The following is a 26,801-nucleotide window of genomic DNA, read 5'->3' on the forward strand; positions in this document are numbered from 1 at the left end:
AGCACCCAGCCCCGTTGCTGGTAGATCATTGCTCCGGAAGGAGAAGTCATTGAGAAAGCAAAGGGATGGGTTTGTGAACATTAAGAAAAGGAGGGCCGGCCGGGCACCAGACGTCACAGGACACCAGCCAGAGCTCACGGATACAGCCACCTGTCCTGAAGGAACCATCATCATTGCCGTGATTCTGTGCCCATGCCGATCTCCTCCTTCTGAGACCTTATGCATCAGAAAAGAACACTTGTTTTACATCTAGCCCGCAGGGTCATGCGTGCCACCTCCTGGAAAAGAGAATATTGCTTATTGGAGAAGGAGGCTCCTGGAATTTACCACTTCCCCTTCTTCCCCCCAGGAAAAACCAGTGTGTCTGTCACACCTCCCAGCTATGCAGTGTGGAGTTGCTAGAGACAGCACCTGTCTGCCCACCCTCTCCCCTAACCTCAGGGCCCCGAGGGTGGCCTCGGCTCACTTAGTAATGATCCCCCGCTTGGCTGCAGGGGCCCCACAACCTCACGGGCACCCCACTCTCCCAGCCACGGAAGTGTGCTGGGTGTGGGGGCCGCCTGCCTCCCTCACCAGGCCCAGAGTGCATCACGGCCGTCCTGGAGCCAGAGCCAAACCCTTGCTGAGGTTTCCTCTCAAGCTTGCCATCCACTCTCTCTGTCCTCAGCATTATTATTTATGAATCAAGGGACCATGTTCTATCATTGAGCAATTACACTATCTAAAATGGGACTGAGGATTACAAAGAGAAAGCGAAACTACATATTGTGATTTATAGTGCTTTGGAGTCTGTTAAAATGGCCCATGGAACTATTTTTCCGCATATGCTCGGAAGAAAAGTTATAGCAACTAAATATTAAGATTTTAAAAAATGTTCTCCAAAATGCTTTCACCTGATTTTTTTTTTAGTACCTCGATTATTTCTGTCTGATATTATGTTCTAATTGGTTTGGAAAAGTTAGTGTCATCTATCCAAATAGATAATCACATTCTCCAGGGCGAGCCAAGAATTTTTTTTTTTCTCCCCTCCAGGTCCCATAGCATAGACACTGGAGAGATGCGTGATGAGTGTGATGTGGGAACTGAGTGTCATAGCTGGGACATAGGGGCGGAAAGGCTGGCCACTTATTATTATTAGCCACTCCGGTTCCTTTAAGAGGGCAGGAGCAGAGACTGGTGATCAGACAGAGCTGGAGCTTTGGCTATGCCTGGGCTCCCATCCACCAGGCTCAGAGGTGCAGGATGGCAAGAGGCAAAGGGGAAGAGCCCCACAAGGGACCACCTGCGGAGACGACAGACCATCTGCACGCTCCCAGGAACCCTTGGTCCAGGCAGCATAGGTATAGCTTAGGTTCAAGTGGCCACTGGGCCAGACGGTCGAGGTGAGCCCGACAGAACTTGAATCAGGTAGTGAGAAGGTGCTTAGAGCTTTTCTTTTATGTTTTTCCCCATTGTTGTTTTTCTATCTTGACTGAAAGTGAGTGATGTTTATGCTGTAGCAGGAAGCAAAACAGCATAAAAAATGCAGGCGTTAGCCTTTCCCTGTGGGACTAGGGTCCCTGGTTTCCTGTACTCTTACTGGAGCAGTTCTGTTTCCAGCAGCCTTCCCGAGGGACACCGCAGTGGCACATTGGTGCTTGGGAGGAATGAGCCATGTGGTCCCCTGCCCACGAGGTGATGGCCTTAAGGCCACGCCCACAGGTCAAAGAGGGAGGAAGGAAGATAGTGGAGGGAACAGGGCAGAGCAGGAGAGGAGAGGCAGGAGGGCACAGGACAGTGAGGAGAAAAACCTCTGCTCACCTGAGTGGCCATGGTGACGGCACCATCTACCCGGACAGATCCAAAAGGGGGGCTGGTTCTTCTGTACCACATCGTGCAGGGCCCGGAGGACCTCCGCGGCAGTGGGGGACACGGGTGGCTTTATTCCTGGCCTGGCACCTCTCTCTGACATGTTGGCACCATTGTGCTTTGCAGGGGGCCCCCCAGGAGTTCCAGCAGCGACCCTGATTTCGTGGTGGTGGACGGAGTGCCCGTCATGCTCCCGTCCTACGACGAGGCTGTGAGTGGCGGCTTGAGTGCCTTAGGCCCCGGGTACCTGGCTTCTGTGGGCCAGGGCTGCCCTTTACCTGTGGATGACCAGAGCCCCCCAGCATACCCCGGCTCGGGGGACGCAGACATGGGCCCAGGGGAGTCAGAAACCTGTGACAGCGTCTCGGGCTCTTCCGAGCTACTCCAGAGTCTATATTCATCTCCCATGTGCCAAGGGGGCGCGCGCCCCACTTCCGACAACCCCGACACAATTGCCAGCACCGCGGGGGAGGTGGCATCCACCAGCCCAGGCATCGACATTGCGGATGGTAAGTGTTTGCCCCAAGGCCCGAGCACCCTGGCACACACCTCCCCACCCAGCACGTGGCGTCTACAAGCCAGCACAGAGCCCCATCCACCTGTTTCCCTCTCACTCAGCTTAAATTGCTTCTTGCTCTCTCTGCACATAGAGGCCATGGGCAAGACCAATTAGTGGAAGGAGTGGTCATCATCTCCCGGGTGATGAATCCATTAACTGAAATTTCAGGAGGCACAAGAGGGCAGGCACCGAGCCACCCGGAGCAGAAAGGCTCCGGTGGCCGGGACTTGGTTTCTCTAGTCTCTTGATGATCCAGGATGCTTTTCTTCTTTATCCCTCGATTAGGCAGGACTTCTGAAAGTGGTGCCTAGGATCAGGGTAACACACGCGCGTGCCAGGAGGAAAGACCCAGATTCGTGCCCTAGGGCCTGGTGCGGGCGAAGTTCTGTGTACACGCAGGTTATTTTGACCAGGTATGAAGTAAAAGCTGTATGTGCACCTATCACAGGAAAAGCCGATTGTAGCTCATGGTAAAGTAGGAAAAATCCATCAGACTAAACAGGGTTCTGTTTCCCAGGGGAGGGGGCACCAGCCCCACTTTACAAATGAGACATGAATTCTAATGTGTAGCCATAGTTAGTGACGGTAAAGATATGGAAACAGGGGTCTGCTGGGTCCCCATCAAGTTCCTTTTCTGCAGCTTCTCTGCACCTCTCGTGGCTTGTATGATCATTAGGGCACATGGTTAAAATCTAGTAGTTTAGTTTTTATGAGCTGGGTCTGAGATTTTTCCAGCCACCCACTAGATGTTGTGTGGAGGAGTTGTCTGATTATTAACTGATATGTGGAACTTTTCTAACATTTTCTTCTTCTCATTGATTTCAGGAATCATAGGTATTCTAATAAAGCTCATAATTCCAGATGGTGGTGATGCCTTTCAGTGTCCTAAATAATAACCATCTCTTCTTTTACAGAGATCCCGCTAATGGAAGAAGGTCCATAGCCAGGCCAAGTCCCAGTGCTTCTACGGGCCGTTTGGGAACCTCCTACCTTGGAGTGAGGCAACAGAGAGACAGAGCGTGGGGGACGAGGAAGTGTTTTAACTTATCTACATGGGGACAGTGACTCACATCGTACATCACAGACTCAACAGTGGGTGACAAACACTGACAAACTGCTGTGGCAGCTCTTTTAAAGGGGACGTGAGGCTTTGCCAAGACCAATGGGAAATACAGGGATGAGGGGAAACCCCTGTGTGGTACTGGATGAAGCTGTCAAGTGTGTCTCGTGCTGGGGGACATGAGACCGTCCCACGCACACGCCACTGAATCCTGCGCCCCATTGACTTACGAGTACTACCTGCCTCCTCTGAAAGCATGTCACATTGTGTAAATTCGCTTCTAAAATCTGCTTCAACCTGTCTCTGGACTCCAAATTAGGATGGATCCGCCTCTGCAGGAAGTCTAGGGGGAGCTGCAGGAAGAGCAGCAGAGCGGCCCCTCGGAGGCTCTCAGAGGGAAGGTTCTCGTGCGACTTCTGGACAGTTCTACTCACGAGCAAGACTAAAGCAGGATGTGGCAGTTCCAGCGAGGAAAGAAAAAGGCTCAGGCAGACTCTGCTTTTCGGAAATTTCTTCAAAAAGTAGAGTTCACGTACTTCGTGCTGCCCTTTGGCGAAATAGCGTCTGTATTTGTGTTCACGGTCTAGCACCTGGATCGTGACGTTGGATAAATCTTGTGACTTTACAAATGGTCAGAATGTGTTCAAATACATCTCATGGTGGAGAAAGTGACCAAGGTAATGTTCGGTTTCGGCATTTTAAAAAGATTCCATTTGATAATTTATCTCAGCGTCATGAGCCCTCTCCAGTGAACTATTATAAGTGTTGCCCTCACTCCCAAACTCAGCCATATTTTATTTTCCAAAACAGAAATTGTTTCTGTAAATGCATTCCTCTTCCAAATAAAGTATGAGGTTGGATTTTTTTTTTTTCCCCTTTTATTTTGTTCGGTAAAATCTGCAGGCTAGCCTCCCAGCCCCAAAATATCTCTGCCCTCCTACTTCTGGGGCTGCCTCGCCTGCCTGCCATTCCTGCATTCCTACGGTGAGGTCTTCTGGGTCCCACTGGGTATGGTTCCTCAGAAAATGAATGATTGAAAAAAAAATTTTCCCCCGAGTCCTGAAGTGTTTCTTCCAATACATGTTGATCTGTGGAGTTGATTTGTTTCTTCCTCTGGGTTTTAGACGAATGTAAACAAAACTCTGATCCATAAAATTGCTATGTGCTGATAGAGTTGTGAGAACTGGCAGCGTGATCAAATCCTGTTTTTTTTTTCTTAACACAGACTGATTAAAAATTAAAAAGAAAATGTCAGTTTGAAGCGTGACTTTCATAGTGGAGTAGAGTTGGGTGGGCAGGGAGGGGCAGGGGCAGTGATGGGGGGATGGAGGTGAAGTGTAAGACTAGGACCTGAGATTAGAGGAACTCACTGGACAGTGCCTGCCTAGCCTGGTGCCCCGGGCAGCGAGGGCCAGTACTGGCAGTTCAGTGATTATAACTTTGTCCAGTGATGGCCTCACCTGTCGTTGGCACAACCTTATTCCAGAAGCCCCATAGAAGGTGCTGGTTCTCATGAGTGTCTGTGCTTACATGCCCCCTGTCCCACTCAGAGAGAAATGGCATGGGCGGCAGGGCGGGTCCAGGGCTCACCGTGGGCAGCCTCCTCAGGCAGTTTTCCCAGGATCCCTGTCGGGTCAGGTCTGTCTCCTCCATGGCTGCACCTGTCCTCCTGCCCAGGCCCCCTCAATGGAAGGCATGTCTCAGAGACCACCAGCTAAGTGCCTCATGTCCCACCAGACAGGTGGGGAGAGGCTTGCAAGACTCTCTCTGAACCTGGTCTCACCTCCTTCCAGAAAACATTCTCCCTCCCAAAGTAGAGCGCAGCAGCGTGCAGCTCCCTTCCCTGCGAGCCAAGGACAAGCACGGATGCCTGTCCAGCCCCCGCCCCTGAAAGACAGGTGCCGCGGATACCATACACGTCCAGGTATTCGTGTCAACAGTGTTCTAAGGATAGAGGCCAAACACGAAGGAACTGCCTGCTTGGTGACAGCGCCAGACAACGTCTTACCGAATCACCTGTGTCCTCCCCTCTGTCCCTTCCGTTTGGGGCCACATCAGTGTCTCACCCACACAGATGATTTACGGAGACACATTTATTTTTTCATCATAGTGAGCTGATGTGGTGGGAAAGAATCCTTGTGACAGCTTGGAAGCTGTCATGATTCTCTCTTTATTTCAAAGTCCCGGGAGGCCCTCCGGGTAAGAAGGAATCAATCTTTCTCACACGACCTCAGAAATTGGTATGTATGAGAACAAACAGGCTATATTGGGAATTGTACACAGAGGTGTGATGTGCAGAGAGAACTATCCCTGACAAAGGTGCTTTCTGCGCTGGGCAGGGAAGCACCTCAGGCCCCTGGTCAGGAGCCTGCCTGTTGAGAACCCCCGTATCCATGGAGTCAGCTGAGGTGTTTACGTAAGGCTGCATTTCAAGGAGCTGCAGAGCAGTACTTCTCTGCCTGACTTGCTTCCCCCTCATAAGCATTGCAGAAGTCACAGGACATCTTCACACCTCACTTCCACGCAGCTTTTTTTAATGGCAAGGTTGTAATTTGCTGGCGTGGGATTTTTGGAGCCTTTGCCACTTCGTTACACCCGCCCCAGCAGCTAGCACACAGACCACCTGCCTCCTATTCCTGCAGAAGTGTTTTGCCCCTGGCCACACAGCGGGCCAGGCCAGTGGGAGCCAAAAGCAAAGGCTCACGGGCCACAGCCTGCTGGGTCCAGATCCCTCCCCCCATCACCCTCACACACACCCAGCAGTGCTGGGCAGCCCTCCTCCCGGCTATGCCCTGGGTCCCTGGGTTTTCCCCCACAGAGACAGGGCAACAAAGGGGCCGTCGCCTGGCTTCAAAACCTGCCTCTGCCACTAACTGGCTGTGGACTTGAGTTATTGTCCTTCCTGGGCCTCAATTTATTTAGGTAAGATGGCTTACCTCTGCCGTCCTCCCTGAGCTGTGAGGAGGATAACAGCTGATGCAAGGCACGTGCCACAGTAGGCATTTGATAAGTGGCAGCTCGTCTCCTTGTTGCCTAGTGTAAAAGGAGGGTGTCAGGTGGGTGATTAACTCAGGCACATGTCCCTCCGCACCTTGGAGCTGCCTTAGTCCCTGCCACTCTTGACTGTGTTGGCAGGCGACACTTGTTTGGGGCTGCCCCCCATGGATGGACTGAAATGGGCTCAGCTCCTTTCCCCTCGGACCTTTCCCAGGAGCCCCCTTCTTGGCTTTCTGTGCAAAGGGAAGCTGTCCATCCTTCGCCCTTGGGCATCTGCCCTCCCTCACCCACAGCCCTCTCTGAAAGCCACAGAAAGTTCTGCTCAGGGAAGGCAGGACAACCTCAGACATCTCCCCAAGGACTCTGAAGGACTCAGGTCAGCTCCACAGGCAGGCAGCCCTGGAAATGAACATGAACCCGCTTCCCTAATTTTATTGTCTGTGTTGGATTTAAAACATAAAAGTTAATGCCCATGCATGTCCAAGGTGATAAAGAGGGACGTCCACGGTAAAGATGCCTGGTCTAGCAGAACAGGGCCCCGGGGAGCAGCAGTCACTTACCAGGGAGGGCGGATGCTGAGAATGATGGCATTGAAATCATAAAACTTAACTCAGAGGACGCGGTGTCAACACAGTTGTGTTTAACTGCTGTGGCAGGCAGCGCCCCGTGTCCACACTGGGCAGAAAACAGTCTACATGCTGAAGTCAGAAGCCTGGCGATGGGCAAGGCACTGTGAGCGGCCGGCTTTGAGTTACAGCCATGAACCTGCCATGCTCGGAGCCTCCCCCGGTGTCAGGGCCCTGGTCCTCCAAGGCTGTGGGATAAAGAGACCCAAATGCCAGCAGACGCATAAAGGGTTTGGGGCAAGGGGAGGGGGATGGAGCCTGAGGGAATCAGGAGACTAATATTTTCTGCTTGGAGCCTCTGAGCACTATTTGTAGGCCCTGCTACAGTTGCTTAATTATTTAGTAAGCCCCTGCTGTGCGCCAGGCCCTGCCTGTGCTGCAGTTCAGTGGGAAGTGAGGACTTGTAAAGAGACAGCTACAAAGTGGGGGCTACGAAGCACAGGACCCTGGCCCCAGGCCTTGGATCCTGGGGAGCCTGCGAGCAGGCAGTGGCAGGCAAGCTGGGAGCAAGCAGAGTTGGGGTGTCCAGAGGTATAGGAGAGCTGGGGCAGGGGAATGGAGAGCTGTTCCGTGCTTTGGGGGCCTCGAGGCCTGGGGTGAAGAGCAGGCTGAGAGGAGAGGAGGGTGGGCAGAGAGGGAGAGAGATGGGATGGGAGAGGGGCCAGGCACTAGAAGCCTGGGTGCCATGCTCAGGAGGTAAGCGGTCCCCTGAGGAGAACGAAAAGCCACTGAAAGGTCTGAAGCAAAGACGTGCTAGGGTGAGATGGGGAGAAGTGAGTGGGTCTGGGGGCTCTTTTGCAGGCCCACTTGATTTTGTGGAGCTCAAGCCTAGGTGTCAGGGTCACCCAGACACAGCCTGGGGCTGCTACTGTGTCACTGGGGGACCCCTCCAGGCCCCGGGGTCCTCGGTGGGACAGTAAGAGGGCAGAACAGAGTTTCCAGCTCCGATGGGGTGAAAATTCTCTTTCCTTACCTTTTTTTTTTTTTTTTTTAATCCAGAGTCAAATACCTGCTTCTTTTCTCCCCACCAGCAGTGTCTGACACTCTTCCCAGCTCCTTCCCCTATTGGACCCCTGGGAATCAGCAGCAGCCCCACCTCAACATCCCCTTTGGGGGGGTTCTACCCTCTCAAAACTGCGGCCACCTCAATCAAGATGAGGGTTGGGAACCTCCTGTGGCAGTTCCTGCCACCCCTGGGCCAGAAGGAGCAGATGCTAACGGTACCCCTCCCGGAGCCCCGGCAAATCTATTAGACTGAGTTTGTCCACAAATTCTTGATAATTGTGGAGCATTTCCTGTTCTACGAAGCATGTACACCTACTGTGTGTTTTGTGGGGAGATGAGAAGGAGGCAGACACCTTCCAAACCTGTCCTCACGGATATCCATGAGACATGGCAGAAGAGGCCCTATAGAAATCCATCTGTGAGTTCCCCTCTGACACCCCACAAACTATCAGAAGGGCAAAGCCATAAGGAGTGACACTCATCTGGCGCCACTTGTTCTTAGTTCACTTATGATCTTACAGCAGTTTTTATCAACCACCACTCTTGTGTCTGAGGGCTGGTAAGCCCTCTGTTGAGTCATTTAAGCAGATGTTTGTCTAAAACCAACACTGAATTCCCCGGTCCACGCCCAGCCTCTGAGGAGGGCTCCAGCCCCCACCATTCCTCATGGGTCCCTAACACTGGCTTAGCAATACCAGCTTCGGGTTTTCCGGGGGCCTAGAGTGGGCACTTGGGCAGTGCTGTCTACTGCTTAAATTCCTGGGCATTGAAATTCAACAGCCCTGAGTTTAAATGTCAGCTCTGTCAGTGTACGGACGCAACGTCGGGCGAGGCCACTGCCACGTAAACCTCACGTCCTTCACCTGTGCAGTGGGGACACTGACAGCACCCACCTCATCGTTTGCTGCGAGGCTTAAACACGCTGATGCTGTAGACTGATTATAACAGTGCCTGACACGGAGGAAACACTCAGAAACGGTGCCTGTTCTCAGCATCCTAGTCTTTCTTTTTCTGAGCTCCAAGGGCACCAAGAAGTGCCCCCTTTCTCTCTGTCTGCTGTCAGCCCTCCATCACCCATTGGGGCAGCAGTGTGCCAGCTCCCCGGGACAGGGTTGCCCTCCTGATGCCAGGTCCGCTGTGTGCCTACAAATATTTGTACAGGGCCTACAAATATTGTGTGATGAAAGACACAAGCCCACAGCAGGAGCAGGAACTAGGCCACCGTGAGTGCAGAGGGGCACAGTGGGCAGCTCCCGCCAGGGGATACAGGGGCCTCCTTGGGCCTTCCAGCTTTCTCCAGAAGTGCCAGCATGATCAACACCCCCACACACACACACACTCTCCTGGGCAGGGGACTGGTGAGAGGCCATGGGATGGCTGTCAAAGGAGGGGTGGCAGGGTGAGCTGCAACTCACAGAGTCAGCCCTGGGGAGCCCAGAGCTGGTGGGACTAGACAGAGCCCCTGAGCCAGAAGCCCCCAGCTTCTGACTACCCGTGGGAGCCTTGCTTCCAACCCTTCAGTCACTCCTTCCCTCAAGCAGTCAATCAACAAGCACGGAGCGCACACTCGGTCCCGGGAGCTGTGCTGCCCAGTGGGTCCATTCTCCCCACACCCACTGGCCAGGGCCTGACCCCCTTCCCTCATGGACCACTGGCTTTGCTCCATTCTCTTTCCTTCATTAGTCCCCCCTCTCCTGAAGGCCCCCTTCATGAAGGTCCCAGCCTCTGCACAGGAACTCAGAGGGCCACACTGCTCTCAGGAAAAGAGGGGCCATGGGCAGCACCTGGGGGGGCCTCATTCAGACAAAGGAGGAGCAGAGGCTTGGGTGCAGCCCACACCAGGCAAAGGGAGCCAATGTTTCCTGAGGAGCAGCCGCAGAGGGATCCCCAAAGGACAGGGCTCCAAAATGTGTGCCCTAGGTTTGGGGGAAGTAGGGGGCGGGGAGTAAGGGAGAGGGAGAAGCCAGGAGAAGGAAGGGAATGGGGAGGGGAGGGGAGTGTATGTGGGGAAGTGAGGGGGAGCCTGGCAGGAGAAGAGAGCCCCCCTGCCCCCCCTTCCGGCCTCCTCCCTCCCCCCTCCTCCGGTGCTGTCCTGTAAGCAGGCCTCTCTCCAAGGACAAACACCTGCCCCCGCCTCACCTGCTCTGTATTCCACTCAGTTCTGCTCCCCAGGTCTGATCACCAAGGCAGCGCCTGTCTTCATGACTCATGCCTGGGCTAGAAGGCTGACTTCCTGCCAAGTCCTCCCCTCAGCCTCACACTGAGGCTGCTTCTCTGCATGCTGAGGGCCCCCTGAGGGGAGACACAGCCCTGTCGTGTTTGGCTCCTCACTGGTCCAAGAGACCAGCCCCATCTGCGTCCCCACTGACTCCTGTGTTCCCCAGCCCCACAGGGCAGGGCAGCGCTGGTGCTTCAGGAGAGAGCCGGGGAGGCAGCCTGGGCTGCCAGGAAGAGCACGGGTGGCGAGTCAGGAAAATGACTCCCACCCCGGCTCACCTCTCTGGGCCTCAGTTTCCCCATCAGTACAAGAGGGGATGAACACAGACGATTCCTAGGGTCCCCTCTGGCTCTGATACCCTCAGCTTCCACTTCATTCAGCATCTGCAGAGCCCGAGGTCCAGCCTCCAGAGGTACAGGGAGCATAACAGGGCACAAAGTCCAATGTCTCAATACTGAGGAGCAAGCTGTTAGGCCTAGGAGCTGAGGGTGAGGACGGAGAAAGAGGTGTGATGACCTTAGAGAAGGTGTCCCCACAGCAGCTGAGCAATTCACCTCCTGCCGCTCCCGCCTGAGCCAGGCAGCCAGGTGTGGTGTGGCCAGGTGTGCCCATCACACTGGGTCCTTCAGTGGCCCGAGTGAAAATCCAGGCGTGGGGTGGAGTGAGGGTGTCCCACCTGGATGTCAGCAGGAAGGGCTGGAGATCGTGTAAACCAGGGTCCTAGTTAGTAAAATGGTCGTAGCAGACACATGCAGTATTTTACAAGCTCAGACAGAGCACCTGTCTGCAAAAGGGCCGAGGAAGAGAAAGTGAAGAAAAGAGCCGTTAAGGCAGCCGCCGTCTTCCCAGCACCGCTGCAGGCTCCTCTGCGCATGACATCTCCTCTCTTGCTGAATCCATGATCCCAGGATGTAATTGGAGGTCTTGATGAAGGTCTCCCTGTTACACTTGGGTTTAAGTACCTCTGACTTCAAACCCATGTCTCAGAATTAAATGGGCTTCAAGTGGCATGAATCCCCATGAATTGGCAACACCTGGGCTGTGCTTCATTCCTCCAAAGGCTGGGGCTCAGGTGGGTTCCTGGGGACCTCCAGAGGAAGGCACACCTGTGGCACCAGGAGTGTGGGAGATGACATAAAGGGCTGTGTTCATTCTGACAAGTTCTCCGCTGTGGGTATTTATTTGACAATATTTAGAGTGCCCGCTTGTGCTAAGCATTGTGAGGGAGCCTGGGAACAGGGGTGACCACGAGTGCCACATCCAGCCTTAGAAGGCTCAGAGTCTAGAAGTGAAGCACGCATTGACTAGTGCTGTCATACTCAGGACTCACGGGTCCTCCATGGCCAGCTGTGTTGGCTTCTCCAAATGTCCTCCAGTCCTTTGACGGTACTGGGCCCTTCAGCTCCTGCCCCAGCCAGAAATGTCCTCAGCCCAGCACCACCCACTGTCCTGCAGAAGGCAGCTAGAGCCTCATGCCCTGGAAACCTTGGTGCACCAGCCCCACCTGCCTGCTGGCTGACCAAACGAACTCCCAAAATGGGACACACCTGCCACTGGGGAACAGAAGGACCATACAAGGTATACGGACACCCTTCTTTTGAGATTTCGGCTTTTCATTTTTAACTTTCTATTTACGGAAAGTGAAAATCACTTTGCACTACACTATAAGAAATACATTCTCCTTTTTTAATCAGCATACTTAATTTTATATGAATCAATTTCGAGAAAAATATCAGCAAATAACAGCCTGTTCCAAGAAGGTGAACATGGTGAATGAGTGACATTGGGAGCCACTGGAGTCAAGAGATGAACTCTGGGGTCCCTCACGGCCCCAGCACCAGACTGTCTACAGCTGTGGGTGCGCAGTCCCCGTGAGAAGACCGCTTGCTGCTTATGCAGGGAGTCCCTCAGCCTTTAGTGCAACTTAGCAAAGACGGGGCACGCGCCTGCACACTGCTCCCACACAGGGGTGAAAGGTGGGCTGGGAAGTGGTCCTGGAACAGCAGTGACGGCCTCCTGGCTGGTTCTGCAACCAGCCAGGAGGTTCCGCTCAGTTAGCAGAAGCAGCCACAGCAGGCTGGCACTCGGCTGGCCAGGCACGGACACATCTCAGCCCTGCCCAAGGCACACATCCAGCCTTGCTGGCTCCCCTGCCCAGCCAGTCTGGGGAAGCCAGGCTGTCGAATTGCTTCCTCATCCAGGGACCTCTGAGCCCAGAGCTCGACCGAGACCTCAGCACCTGGAGTGTGGAAAAGGTGGAATTCTCAGGGGTTCTGAATTAGCCCACATTTGATTCTTTGAGCAAGTCTGTTGGGGGCAGCGTCCCCGTGACCCAGCTTCCCTGGACACTGTGTTCCTTTGGGTTTTGGGCTAAGACTGAGGGGTGATGGGGCACTGGGCCATCACTACTGTCCCAGGACCACTTCCCAGCCCACCATCCTCCCCTGTGTGGGAGCAGTGTGCAGGCGCGTGCCCCGTCTTTGCTAAGTTGCACTAAAGGCTGAGGGACTCCCTGCATAAGCAGCAAGCGGTCTTCTCACGGGGACTACACACCCACAGCTGTAGACAGTCTGGTGCTGGGGCCGTGAGGGACCCCAGAGTTCATCTCTCTGCTCCAGTGGCTCCCAAATGTCACTCATTCACCATGCTCACCTTCTTGGAACAGGCTGTTATTTGCTGATATTTTTCTTTAAATTGATTCATATAAAATTCAGTATGCTGATTAGAAAAGGAGAATGTATTTCTTACAGTACAATGAAAAACTATTTTCACTTTCTGTAAATAGAAAGTTAAAAACGAAAAGCCTAAATATCAAAAGAAGGTTGTCCGTATACCTTGTACAGTCCTGCTGGAAATGTTTGGAAATGTTTGAGTTGGTTATTGAAATCTGCGTCAACCCCTAAATACTCTCTATGACAACTGACATGAGTGTCTTGCTATTTGTAATGAATTCCTGGAAGCACGGGATCATTCATTCTTTCACTCATTCATTCATTTATTGCAAAAACATGCATTGTCCACCAGGTGGAGACAAAGAGCTGGTCACCAGGTTAAGGGATATGATGGAGGCAAACCTGGCCCTGCCTTCCAGCAGCTTCCAGTCCAGAGGGGGAGAGGACATGGGACAGGAGGTGACACAAAACGGGGTGCGGCCTCTGTAGGGGTGAGGGGCTCTGGGCACGGAGGAGAGGAATGATGTTTAGTGATGCCTAAACTGAGATTTGAAGATTGAATAAAGTTAGCCAGGCAACGGGGGAGAGGGCAGACGGACATGCATGGTGCCCTGGGGTCCAGAGGGCAGGGGTGTCTGAGGACTCAGTAGAAGGGGAGTTTGGGTGTAGCATGGCGTGTGAGGGAGAGGAACAAAAGCTGGGTCTGGCTGCAGGGAGCCCCTCGGTTGTGTGACGACTGGGCCACATTCCGAGAGTGACAAGAAGCCCTGAGGGGTCTGAGGCAGAAACTGGAAGGCTGGTTCTGCAAACCAGCAGGAGAAGGGGGTGTCTTCTTCTCAGAGAAGGGGGTGTCTCCCCACTCGGCAGGAGTTTCTTACAGGGGTGACCGTGCCACTCGTGGTCATCCCTGTGTCCCCAGGCTCTCTCACAATGCTTGGCACAAGCAGGCACTCTACAAATATTACCAAATAAACACCCGACTGTAAAGAGTGTGTCAGAATAAGCACAGCCCTTCACATTGTCTCCCATGTTCCTGGTGCCATGCATTGGGGGGTCCCCAGGAACCAGTGGGGACCCTGCACCCAGTAATCCTAGGACCCCAGGCCCTGCATGACTTAGACCCAAACAGCTGAGCCTTTCTCTCCCTCCCTGACAGACAACGGTGTCAGGGCTGGGAGCAAGCCAGCAGGGGGCATAAGAGAGGGGCTGGATTTGAGGCCTGAACCCCCTGCCCATCCTGGAAAGGCAGATGTGGAGGACGGGAGGGTGTTACACTGTTCTGCTCAGGCACGTCCCCCTCACCTGCTTTCTCACAAACTGGGAAGAAGGGCTTGGGAAGACGGGAACACCCCTTCCCTGCAGGGCCATTCCCAAGCCACAGGCAGAGACGTGGACTCTAAGATGTGCTCCCTCACCCAGAACATACTCCTAAACTTCAACATTAGAGGTCAGTTGGACCTCTAATTGCCGGAAAGAGCAATTCATACAGAGGGGTTTTCTTTTTGTTTTGTTTTGTTGTTTTTCTTTCAAATTTTTTAGAAGTGTATTTTTCTCTTTAATTTTGGTAAAGTATACCTAACATAAAATTCACCATCTTAACCATTTTGGAGCGTACAGTTCAGTGGCATTAAGTACATTCACATTCAATCTTACAGCCTGACATTTCAATCTCCAAAGACAGTGGGACGGAGGGCGGGGGCACAACTGGGACTTACCAGGTAAAGTCCAAATGAGTAGCTTTCCAACTGGAATGCACACTAATGGCCCTACGAGCTTGTTAAAATACAGAATGCTGGGACCCGTCCCTGACTTTCTGATTGGGGAGGTCTGGATGAGGCCCATGAATTTGCTTTTCTAACAAGTTCCCAGGTGTGGCTCATACTGTAGGTCTGGGGATACCCACTGATCTAAATGGACCTGGAGGTGATTTCCAGACTCCCCACCAACCCCCCCGCTCTGTCTTATTCTGCTTGGGCTGCCATAACAAATACCACAGGCTGGGTGGCTTAAACAACAGACGTTTTCTTTCTCAAATTTCTGCCAGCTGGGAGTCTGAGATCAGGGTCAACGTGGTTGGGTAATGGGGAGACTGACTCTTTGTCAGGCTTGCAGACGGCCACCTTCTCACTATGTCCTCGTCTGTGTGTGTGTGTGTGTGTGTATGTGAGAGAGAGAGAGAGAGAGAGAGAGAGAGAGAGAGAGAGAGAGAGCGCGCACTGGTGTCTCTCCTCTCCTTAAGTACTCTAATTACCTTCCAAAGGCCCCACTTCCAAATACCATCACAATGAGTGTTCTGGCTTCAACATATGAACTTCAGGGGCACACAGACATTCAGCCAATGACACCCCCAATATCTTGTCTCTTTGCCTCCCCAGCCTCATAACTCAAGGTGCTTTCCTGTCTGCCGGGGAACTAGACACAGCCAAAATGTTACAAACCACCAAGTAGTGGTGGGAAGGGGGGGTTGGAGAGCAGGCAATAATGCACAGAAATATGGTTTTTCTTTTCCTGGTTTGGGTTAACAACATCTCGTTGGGTAGTGCTTGGTCCAAAGTTCAAACTCCCAATCCAGGCTTTTTTTCCTTCTCTCAGGAGCAAGGCTTTCAAAACGGGGAGAGTCCGGGGCCAACAGGAACCAGCTGGTCACCCTAAGACCTTAAGTGAAATATTGCCTCATCTGTTTAGTCTGTATTCTCTGACAACTCCTGACGTTGGGTCTCTTCTCACACGGTTATTGGGAGCTTGGATCGCCTCCTCTGCAAATTGGTGCTGCATTTTCCCTTACCATTTTCTTACTACATTTAAAAAAAAATTTTTTAAACTTTATTGGGGAACAGTGTGTACTTCCGGAATTTTCCCAAGCCAAGTTGTTGTCCTTTCAATCTTAGTGGTGGAGGGTGCAGCTCAGCTCCTGGTTTAGTTGCTGTTGTTAGACGCAGGGGACACAGCCCACCATCCCTTGCGGGAGTCGAACCGGCAACCTTGTGGTTGAGAGCCCGCGCTCCAACCAACTGAGCCATCCGGGAGCTCAGTGGCAGCTCATTGACTTCATTCTAGTTGCGGAGGGTGCAGCTCGGTGACCCATGTGGGAATCGAACCGGCAGTCCCGTTGCCCAGAGCTCGCGCTCTAACCAACTGAGCCACCCGTCCGCCCCTCTTACTACATTTTTTAACTTATCTTTTATAACTGTAATTAAGTTATGGGCCCTGTCAGTACAAGAGATGTTAATTCTTTATCTAGCCATCCCTTGGAAATATATATTGTAATTTTCTAAAAAATAGTTTGCTTTTTGATTTTACTAAAGGATTTTTCTTATTGTATAAAACGTTTAGTTTTTACATAGTCCATGTATATCTACCTTTTCTTTGGTGGCTTCTGAGATTCCTACCTTGTTTAAAAAGTGCTCCCTCACCCAAGGTTTTACAAATATGCCCCAAAATTCCATTCTGATATACCAATGTTTTATTTTGACACAAGTATTCAATATGCCTGGAATTTGTTTTTGTATGTGGTTAAGGTAGAGTCTCCTTTTGTTTTTCTTGGATAACCAGTCATATAGGTGCCATTCATGAAACCACTGTTTCCCTCTAACTGGAAATGCCACCGTCATATTTCAGGTTTCTCTATCTACCTGCATCTATTTCTGGTCTTTCTCATCTGTTTCCTTGTTATTTGGTTGGTTCCTGTGCCACTGTCATGCTACGTTGATACTGATAGCTTGAGTCTCTCTTTTATTATTTACTAACCCTGGTCCCCTCTCATTTGTAATTTTCTTCACTATTATTCTCTGAACGTTTGAAACGTAAAATTATTTTATCCATTTAAAACTTAAAATTACGTTATCCAGTTCTTAGAAGTAGAAATTACAATCACACAAAATGTATACGTTAGTTCCTTAAGGCCTGGCATTCTTATGATATTAAGTCTTTCCACCCAGAAACAGGTCTTGCACGTCTCCATGTGTTGAGGTATTGTTTTATGTTCTGCAATACAATTGTATCATTTTGTTTGTATAGGTACTGTACTTTTCCTTGTTAAATACATCCTTAGAAACTTTACAGTTTCTGTTGCTATTATGAATAGGCTACTTTCCCCATTTCCCTCCCCAAATGGTTATTGCTATCGCAGAGCAAAACTCTCTGTATTTACCTATCTCTCTTACTAAATTTTCTTACCAATTTGAATAGTATTGTATTAAAAAACTATTAGGTTGTCTAGGTTCTACTTTCAATCATCTGTAAATAAAGATATTTTCTCTTCCTTTCCAATATTTACTCCACTCAAGTTCATTTTCCTGTCTTACTCTATTAGCTAAAACCTCCAAAGTCTTGTTGATCAATTGTGGCAACAGCCAGCACTACATCTTGTTCTTAAATTAATGGAAATGACTTCAGCATTTTTCCATTTAGTAAAATATTTAATCTCAGTTCTTAGTCATGTTTAAGCTGTTTCTGTACACACTCACCAACATCTTAGGGGAAAAAGTAATGTGTCCTTGTCAGATATATGATAGAACTACCAAATATCTATGAAATTGGCTACCTAAATGGGGTGGCATAAATCACATTTCTATTTTCTCTGCAGCAGTATGAAACTCATAAATTATTTGTGGTTAGAAAATTTAAAACAACAGAAAACTCAGGTCATTTTAGAAAAACCCCAATCCCATTGTTTTGTGCAATCCATGGTCCAGGCCGTGCAATCCGTGCTCCCCAAGCATTTCATTTTGTTTTATTTATGATATGACTATTTTTAATTCTCTTATTTTTATTTTATCTCAGTTATTCATACTGTATTCAATTCCCAGAGCGACAGTACCAAATGCCTACAGACTTGATGGTTTAAAATAACAGAAATTTACTCTCCAACAGTCCTGGAGGTCCAAAATCAAGGTGTCTGCAGTGTCACACGCCCCACACATTTAGACACACCATGCATTTGCTGACCACAGGGCTCAATAGCCCAAAGACAACCCACACGGTGGGCGTCCAGGTGAGTCCAGGTGAGTGGCAGGTAGAAGGTGAGCAAGAGAGGGAATGAGGCAAAGGGAAAGTGTGGAAGAATCTAGCGTCCCAGAAAGGGTTGGCAGGTTAGAAAGGAGAAGGCAGAAGAGGAGGCCAGAGCATGTGACAGCGATGGGACACAATCTGGTATCTTTGCAGCTGTCACATTTGCTGTTAGTTTGGTAAATAAACTCTCTGACTGCGGAGGGCGGTGGAAGTAAGTCAGATCCCACAATACACAGAAACCTCACAAAGCCTTTTAGTCCATTCGGAGCTGCCAGGAGGCTTGTTCCAGAGTCCTCCAGGAGGCAGACAAATGTGTGGCACCTTTTCCTAAGTCTCAGCGTCCCACTGAAGCCCCAGGGCAGTGTCTTGATGCCCATCGCCCAAAGTACCATGTGGCGAGAGAGGATCATGGCCCTGTCTGCAGGGTATACTTATCCAGCACTCAAAGATGCGCAAAGTCGAACACTTGACCTGAGGCTTTCTAACAAAACCATCCCCAACCCCCAGCCAGAATGGCTCCTGCCCCCCCCCCCACCTCAATGGCTACTGCTGACCCTTAGTCCTCAGTTGGTGGGTCCACCTAAACCAGGGTCTTTCCTGCTTTTCCTCCCTCACTGCCGGTCCTGCCAGTTATCCACTCCCCTCAGGGAAAGAGGTGACAAGGGAGGTGTATAGAGAGCCCGCCCATCCTGTAGATTCCTGGAAAGCTATCCCTCTTTCCCCTGCCTCCTCATTTGCAGTTTTTCCCAGACAGACAAGATCCGACTGGTTTAAAACAACAGAACAATCCCTCCCACATTCCTGAGTGTCTGCAGGCCTTCAGACTAGGCTGGGTGGGGGAGGGCCTGGCGAGCTAGAATAGCACAGGTAAGGGAGCCACCGTGGGGCAGAGGGGACTCCCAGGATGGAGGGATGGAGCAGTTCTACCAGCAAGTCGGGGTGTCTGCCAGCCGCTCACCGTGGGCCACTCAGGAAAACCTGCAGGCATGCTTCCTGCTTGCCCACAGCTCCGGTGCCCAAACCCCCTGCGGTTCTCACCTGCCCTGACTTCTTTCTTCCCGTCCCCTTTTCTTCCTCCTCTCCTGTCTCTTCCTTCCGCTTCTTTTTCTCCCTCTGCTTTTTCTTTTTTCTTCTTCCTCTACCCCTCTCCTGTCTGCTCTCAGGATGTACAGCTATTGCCTTTCCAGCCAGCCAGCCATCCATCTTCCTAACAAACATTTATTCAGCATACATGTTGCATTGGACATTGTTTTGGACAAGCGAAATAGAACAGGACAGATGTGAGCCCCTCCTCCACTCTGCAGGAATATCCCAAGCTCAGCCATCACTTTGTTTTAGAATCAGGATGTACCAACCAAGGGAAAGGGCCAAGATGGAGTTCATGTGTTGCTTTTCTACTATTTTCCAGGTACTGTGCTTGAGATGGAGCTTAGCTCACTGATTTGAGATTTGCTGGCGCCCTTTCTCTGGCCTTGCTTTAAACTATTCAGTGCTGCTCAGAGTGATTCGATAAGACAACCTCATCCACAGACCCCATGTTTCTACCCGTCATTTCTGCTGCGTTTCTGAAGGGGAAACCAAATAGCCAATAGTCTGTGTTTTTCTAACAGTCAGCAAACAAATTCACGCAGGGCCTATATGTTCATCAAAGAAGTAGGGGTGACCTTGCCCTCCCTAACAGGTGAAGCCACATTGGTATGCCCTGTGCAAAACAGAAACCCACTTGAAGTCACGATTTGCATTTTCTCCTTGCAGAGCTATTTATCTGGGGCGTTAAAGTTCTCTGTATGTGGGGAATTCTCATTTCGCATTATATAAATGGACTCTGGCTGACTCTGTGTGGCTCGGGCAGATTTCTATGAGTGGGCAGACTGTTCTTTGGAATAGCTTTCCATAATTCTGTAACAACTGGCTCCTGTATGAAGGAGAAAGCCTCTCTCTCTAAGAGAACCCCAGAAGAGATGACTATTATAAAATCTCAATCCTAGGGCTCTGGAGAAAATTCGCATCTCTAGAAGGGATGGTGGAGGACAGTGGCACTCAAAAATCACCTTCGAGTTAGGAACGCTTTTCCCTTAGTCAGAGTAGGAAAAAATAGAAGGTAAATATTTAAGCAGCAGCAAAAGGCAGTGAGTGAAAAAATCAACTCTGGCATCAACATCCAAAGAAAGAGGCTGGACTCCATCTAAGTCAAGTTGATAAAAAGTTTCCAGGGCCAGGTATATCTTCCCTATGTGGCTGCGGTGACCACTGGGCAAAAGCCACTGGTATAGTTTATGAGCTTAATTCGCATGATGCCATTTGTCAAGGTCACGTGGAGAGCTCTTAAAGAAACCTATTCAGGCTTCAGACTTCCCTTTACTTCCTTCCAATGTGGTCACACAGCTTCGCTACCAACGATTGAGAAGAAAAGTGTGTATGTATGGGTCAGAGTGTGTATATTTGGTAATGGATGTTCTTGGGCCAAATGTGCCCAGAATCTGCGGGTCTGCAGACAGACTTGCTCCCACTCAGACACCTTATTACAAGCCTTATGGTGAGTCTTACATCCCCAACCAGGATGCAAGCTCCTTAAAACAGCATCTCAACTTCAACATTCTCTAGTATCTAGTTCAGGGCTGGGCTCAAGAAATGCTACATAAACTTGAAAAGGCCTGAGAATTACTTGTGGAATGTAGTAGTCAGCTCCGGCTGCTATAACAAAATACCAGACTCTTTTTTCCTCTTCTTCTAAAGCCACTAAATCTCATCACGAGGATCCCACCTGCATGACTTTATCTACTCTTAATTATCTCCCGAAGGCCCCATCCAAACACCATCACATTGGGGGTTAGGACTTTAAGATGGAATCTGGGTAGACACAGTGCATTCCAGACTACTATATAAACTCCTACTGTCAGCTTCAGACCAGGGAGGCTGCGGGGGTTGGAGGGGCCAGAGGGAGAGGGCCCATGAAGGTCTAATTGAGATGCTTCAGTGGAGAAGGGGGCTTTGCAGAAGGGGGACTCTAAGAAACAGCCACAGAGTAGAGCTGGTGAAGGAAATGCTTAACCTCTTTGAAAAGAAGGGCATGCACCCCCCAAGGAGAGTTTTCTATCCCAGACATTCCAGGAATCATCTCCTTGCCTCAGGGACAGAAATCTGAGGGAATAGACATGTAGTGCCTCTCCTTGACTTCCTGAGGCAGTTCAGTGTGGAGGCGACTGGGCTCTGTGGGGGCGGGGGGACTGTCCCTCTCCCCAGAAGATCTGGTTTAGTCATTTCTGGTGTCCCTTCTTTGGGACCAGGAAGCCTAGACATCTTTCCACTCCTAGCCAGGGGTTGTAGGCTATAACATTTTAAAGATACCTTCACTGCAAAGTAGTTTATAGTACCCCTGGAGGATGAGAGTAGAGATTGACCAGCTGGGAGAGTGAGAGGTGGGGGGACATACAAACCTGTACGTAGGAGAAAAAAATCAATTTGATTAGATTTTATAAAAGGAGGGAGGGCTAAAATACAAATGGATTTCACGGGCTCCTCTCTCTCTGTCTCTCTCTATCACACACACACACACACACACACACACACACACACACACACTCTCAGACCTGCACCCACCCCAGGGCCACTTGACTCCTCTCAGGGACCACCTGTTTACCTGTCTTATCATCAACTTGCCTCTCCAGCTTATCACGCTGCGGCACTCTCTCTCCTCACTGATGCTTTAGCTTCTCTGGGGCCCCGCCTGATCTTCATTTAATTTCACGGCCTGTCACGGTACTGTGATTTCAAGGCAGAGGGAGGGCAGAGTTATTTATAAAGTCTCTGCCGTCTCTCCAGCCACACACCCTCCTCTCCAATCTCCTCCCTCGGTTTATAGGCTCCCAGTGACCTGGCCACGCACACAAGACGGGGTGGATGAAGACTCTTTCCTGGTCCACCGAGCTGTCAGAGACCCCAAGACTGTAATTTTACACACTTCTCTGGATGAAAAACAGTCTTTATGAAAAATCCACCTGCCTGAGTGAGAGCCCGCAGCAAAGGCTGGCTCTGGTGGCCATGCCAGGCTCGGGCTTTGAGGGATTGCCATGACTGGGGGAGCAGCAGGGCTTGGCCTTTCTGCCTTCTTGTTTGTAGGAGCCATTTTTACACGTGGCCATTTTGAGAACACTAAAACTCTTTGGGAGCTGAGGTTGTGTTGTACACTCTGACGTGCCCTGTGCCCTGATCTATTTGTCTCCATTTCTCTTATTCTTGAGCTTCCTTGAGAGCGTTCAGGGTGTACTCGATTTCACCATCAGTCAATCTTCTCTCTTTGACTTCCTGATTTCTTGTTCCTCAGATCCTCAAAATGCAGTGGTTGACAGCATTGGAGGTTTTAGGGTCAAGCTGATTTCAAGTCCCAGTTCTGCTACGTATTAGCAAGTTATTTCACCCCTCCTGCTCATTTGTAAAGCAAGCATAAGGAAAGTATCTGCCAACGGAGTTTCAGGCAGTGAATATATACAACTTAGTTGGGTGCCTTCATGCAACGGGCCTTAGTATAATTTTGGAAAGCAAGATTGCAATGGCAGAATGCGAGTTCTAGAGCATTGCGGGACATCTAGGACCCAGAATGTGCACCACAGGGACACCTGGGGCTAAAACTAACTCTTAAATGCTCTGAGCCTGGCCTTTGGAGCCTGAGGGCTGCATGGTGGGGCAGAGTGGTCGGGGGTACTAAATTTAAGCTAGGGAATACATTTACTTTTTTTTAAATTGGGGAATATTGGGAACAGTGTGTTTCTCCAGGACCCATCAGCTCCAAGTCGTTGTCCTTCAATCGAGTTGTGGAGGGCGCAGGTCAGATCCAAGTCCAGTCACCATTTTCAATCTTAGTTGCAGGGGGCGCAGCCCACCATCCCATGCAGCAATTGAACCAGCAACCTTGCTGTTCAGAGTTCACACTTTAACCAACTCAGTTGTCTGACCGCCCCTCTGGCAGCTCAGCTGCAGCTCTTTGTCTTCAATCTAGTTGTGGAGGGCACAGCTCACTGGCCAGCGTGGGAATCGAACTGGCAACCCTGTTGTTCAGAACTGGCACTCTAACCAACTGAGCCATCCGGCCGCCCCTACATTTACTTCTTAATCACCAGTACTTAGGAAAAAACAGAACAGAACAGAATAGAATGATGTCACTCTACTGCTTCACACTGTCCAGTGAAATCCCAATCCCCGATAAGCAGCCAGAGCAAATCCTAACTCCTTAGCAAAGCACACAGGCACGGCCCCAGATCTGATCCCCACCCCCTCACACAAGCTGAACTCCATTTACACCAAACCGGTGGCAGTTTGCACAATGAGCCACCTTCTTTCTCCCCTCAGTTCCTCTGCAGGCTGTCCCCTCTGCCTGGAGTGTTCTTCCTGCCCTGTCCCGCTGACTAAACGATCTTTTTTACTTGCAGCAAGGACATCATCAGTACCAGATCCAGGGGCTTCAGGGCACAGTTAGGTACACATGTTATTGTAGCACTTGTCAAGTTATATTATAACCCTTTGTTTACATGTCCACCTTCCCCGCTGGGCTGCGAGCTCCTTAATACCGAAAACCAAATCTTATGCAGATTTTTATTCCTGGCAAGAAGCACAGGGTCTATAGTAGAAGCCTTAATATGTGGTTAAGTGCATGGTTAGTTTTAAGAAATACGTACTACAACTTGGTATGTCCCTGAATCGTGTTTTGGTTGTTCCCTTTTTTAAAGGAAATAGTCACTAATGATTATGTTTACGTTTATTGAGTTCTAATTTTTTTCCTTTAAAATGAAGACCGCTAACGTATTCATTCATTCATTCATTCACTCACTCACTCATTCACCAACAAATATTTACTGGGAGACACTTGTCAGTTACTGGATTTGAAGCAGTGAACAGATCAGACACAGCTCCTCTTCTCATGAGACTTAGGTCTGGAGTCTGGATTTCAGTCTCATTGCCCAGGGAAGCCACTGAAGGTTTAAACAGGGGAGTGACACAAACCTGCTAAGAGGGCTCTGCCTGTGAGCCCCTGTAGTCCCCTGAGGATGGGTAAGCTATTCTGGATTTTAATGGACAAAAAGCAAGTGACAGCCCCTCAACCCTGACCTGCAAAGTCTCTGATCACCAGCCCCTCCCTGCCACACGGGAGAGAGATCATGGACACTCATTTCAAAGGCCATAGGTTGAGGACCCTAAGATGTCCTGGCCATTCAGATGGAAGCTGTCAACTCCCCGGTGACCTCATCTGACAAAAGACAGGGCCCGGTAGACAGGACCTCAGGATCCTCCAGGTCTGACATGAGTGCCTGGAGCCAGGTGACTGGAATGGATATCCAAAGCCAGCTGACAACCAGGGGAGAGGGCTTGGAGAGGCCATAATGCCACTGAAATGCGCTCCTGCTTCTATGACATGCAAAGAGCTCTTACAGTGTCCACCTATGGAGCAGGGTGAAGCCGGGTCAAAGGGTCACATGCATCAAGATTTCCCTGCTTGCTCTTGGTTCCACTGAGGAGAAAGAACCCCTAGTCCCGGCCCAGCAAGATTCTTTAAGGTCAGGTTTTGGCCCCTGGCTGCCCGCTCTCAGCACTCCCTTACACACATTACACACCCTCCCTCACTCCACCCTGCACATTGCAGGGCGAGCACCCCTCCATCTCCACAGCCCCCATAATGGGCTTGGCGTGGAGTGAGGAGGTGGTTTCATCCCTCCCCAGGCAGTCCTTGGAGACCTACTTGAGGCAATTTGTCACTCACTCTTCAAGCTGCCAGCCAAGGAAGGGAGCCGAGAAGACTCTATAATGAGATCCTTGTGCGGTAATTAAGTGCCAGGCTTTGTTTTACACGTATCTTTCCCACCTTGCCTGGTCAGACCACCAAGCTTTGCTGGCCCATGGTGAGTGGGAGTGTCAGCTGTGCTAGGATCACACCCCCGATACCCAGAGGCAGGTTGGTGGGGGTGGGGCTCAGCCTGTGCCCCTACCCCACGCTCCCTTCACACCCAGTCTTAGGTAAGACAGTGCCATTTCTGTCTTTGAACTGGGTTTCGCACCAGAGAGCCACTCCTCCAGGTCGTGATAGTCACCTCTCTTTAACTCTTTGATGGCCCCTGCCTCTGGGGAGCTGGTTTCTTTCTTGTGACAGATCCTTTTCCCTGCAAACCCCAGCAGCTGACGCACGAGGTGGGAAAGAAGAAAAGAGGAGAGCAGAAGGAACCCGGAGCTCACAGGACAGTAAGGGTCTGTCATCTCTTGGGTTCTCCAGCCAAACTCGGGGCTTCTTGCTCAAACCAGCCCCGCTCCCAAACGGACACAGTAGCACTTGCTGTCCGGAATCTATCATTAAGATCTTCAAAATGTCGTTTGAGGAGTGGCACAGTTGTAGAAGTGCCGCACTGGGCATCGGGTCCAGTCACTGTTTTGCCAGCTTCTGGCTGTGCCTCTGGACAATTACTCCTCGGTGCGACGGGAGAGGAAGGGCAGGGAAATGCTGGCCTGAACGATCCCCTTGGTCATTTTGGGATCCTGCAGAGGCTGCAGCTCTGCCCCCCACCCCCTATTCCCCGCTCCTTCCCCTCGGATCCAGGGCGCCCGGTGCACCCAGCACCCGCGTCCCAGCCTCCCGCCCACAAAACCCACAGGCCCCCTATACTCTTCCTGGGCAAACGGACGCTTTGCCTGGTTCCCGCAGCCCCAGGCGCCCCAGGGTTGAAGCAGAAGATTGCCCAACTCACCCGAGAGCTCCAAGTTACCTGGGCGAGGGGCGGGACCGGGCGGGCCGGGGGCGGGACCTGTCCGTGTGGGTGGGGCCTGCGGGGTCTCCGGGAGCCCGGACTTAGGGCGCCCTGTTGGTGGCAAGGAGCAAGCAGCGAGCCGAGGCGCGTGCGGTGCGGGGAGACCTCCCCGGAGGTGAGAGCCCTGCAGTGCACGAGAGCAGGCGAGGGCCCGCGTCCCCTGACGGGGACAGGGTGGAGCCCGGGAATCCCGGGGACCAGGCTGCCTGCGGCGGTCAGGCGCCTTTTTCCCTCCAGGGGCGTCCTGGACTCTTTTCAGTTCCCCTCCACGCGCCGGCGACCCAACCCCTGGACCTCGCTCTCTGCCCCTCAGGGGGTCCCTGGGCGGTGTTGGGAGGGGCCTGTTGGCGGTGTTGGGGGTCTCTTGACCCGGGATGGCGAAGGAGGGGAGCATGTAGATAACTTGTGCCCAGCAAACGGGACACAAAGAAACCCGGCTGTGAGGAAGTCTCTGCATCTCCACCTTGGAACAATCTTAGACTTACCGTTTTCACTTTGTCTCCACTCTGGAAAGGGGCAGGTGGCTTCACTGTTCCTTGGGAGAGAGAGTCGGCCACCTCCAACGGAGTCGTAGAAATCCCAGAATTCCTGAGCTGATCAACAGAAGGCCTTGAACCCCTCCACCCTCACCCCATAGCACCAGATAGAGCAGCCTGGCAGAGGCTCCAAGGTAAATATTGTTGGCTTTTATGTAAAAAAAAAAAAAAAATCTGCCCATGAAGTTAAGAGCATAGTGACAACGGCCCTGGAAAAACCACAGTTGAGACTACATTTTCAAAGGAGTGAGGGGAGGGGGTAGGTTGCTGGTCTTGGTGCTGCCTCAGGAAGGCTGCTGAGGCCAGGTGAGGGAGAAGTGATGGTGGGGCTTCCTCCATCCGGGGTATTACCTATGTAGTCACCTGGTGTGGGAACACACCTGTTTAGCACTGTGACCCACACACAGGCGTCCTTCAGGTAGATAAGGTTGCTGAGCAAAGATCTAGTCAATGCCATGTTCTACTGGGCATGCAGTGCATCTG

At 51.2% G+C, this 26,801-nt stretch overlaps 2 protein-coding genes and 1 long non-coding RNA gene across 15 annotated transcripts in view; 2 read left to right on the forward strand and 1 right to left on the reverse strand.

The window, feature by feature from the left end:
* The window catches only part of SUSD4 (sushi domain containing 4), a 98,410-nt gene extending 93,694 nt beyond the window's left edge, over positions 1–4,716 (forward strand). For 5 of the 7 annotated variants that reach the window (XM_019756373.2, XM_074316957.1, XM_074316960.1 and 2 more), the window contains 2 exons: positions 1,975–2,357; positions 3,322–4,716. In XM_019756373.2, the coding sequence (XP_019611932.2) occupies positions 1,975–2,357; positions 3,322–3,350 (412 nt within the window). In that variant the 3' untranslated portion in view covers positions 3,351–4,716. Of the gene's footprint in view, positions 1–1,974; positions 2,358–2,692; positions 2,821–3,321 lie in introns of all 7 variants that reach the window. The other 2 variants (XR_012490903.1, XR_012490902.1) reach the window with 1 other exon arrangement.
* On the reverse strand, positions 1–26,350 carry LOC141567923 (uncharacterized). Its single transcript, XR_012490905.1, has 4 exons — positions 26,268–26,350; positions 7,025–7,278; positions 6,404–6,500; positions 1–278 (listed from the first exon to the last, which is right to left on the reverse strand). It is a non-coding gene; the product is annotated as an uncharacterized LOC141567923 (long non-coding RNA).
* Positions 25,801–26,801, forward strand: part of TLR5 (toll like receptor 5) — a 33,275-nt gene continuing 32,274 nt past the window's right edge. For 4 of the 7 annotated variants that reach the window (XR_012490900.1, XR_012490901.1, XR_012490899.1 and 1 more), the window contains exons 1-2: positions 25,801–25,897; positions 26,297–26,452. The gene's annotated coding sequence lies outside the window, so the exon portion shown is untranslated. Of the gene's footprint in view, positions 25,898–26,296; positions 26,453–26,801 lie in introns of those variants that run through there. The other 3 variants (XR_012490897.1, XM_074316956.1, XM_019756384.2) reach the window with 1 other exon arrangement.

Source organism: Rhinolophus sinicus, linkage group LG12 (assembly GCF_036562045.2).
Source record: "Rhinolophus sinicus isolate RSC01 linkage group LG12, ASM3656204v1, whole genome shotgun sequence".
NCBI lineage: Eukaryota > Metazoa > Chordata > Mammalia > Chiroptera > Rhinolophidae > Rhinolophus > Rhinolophus sinicus.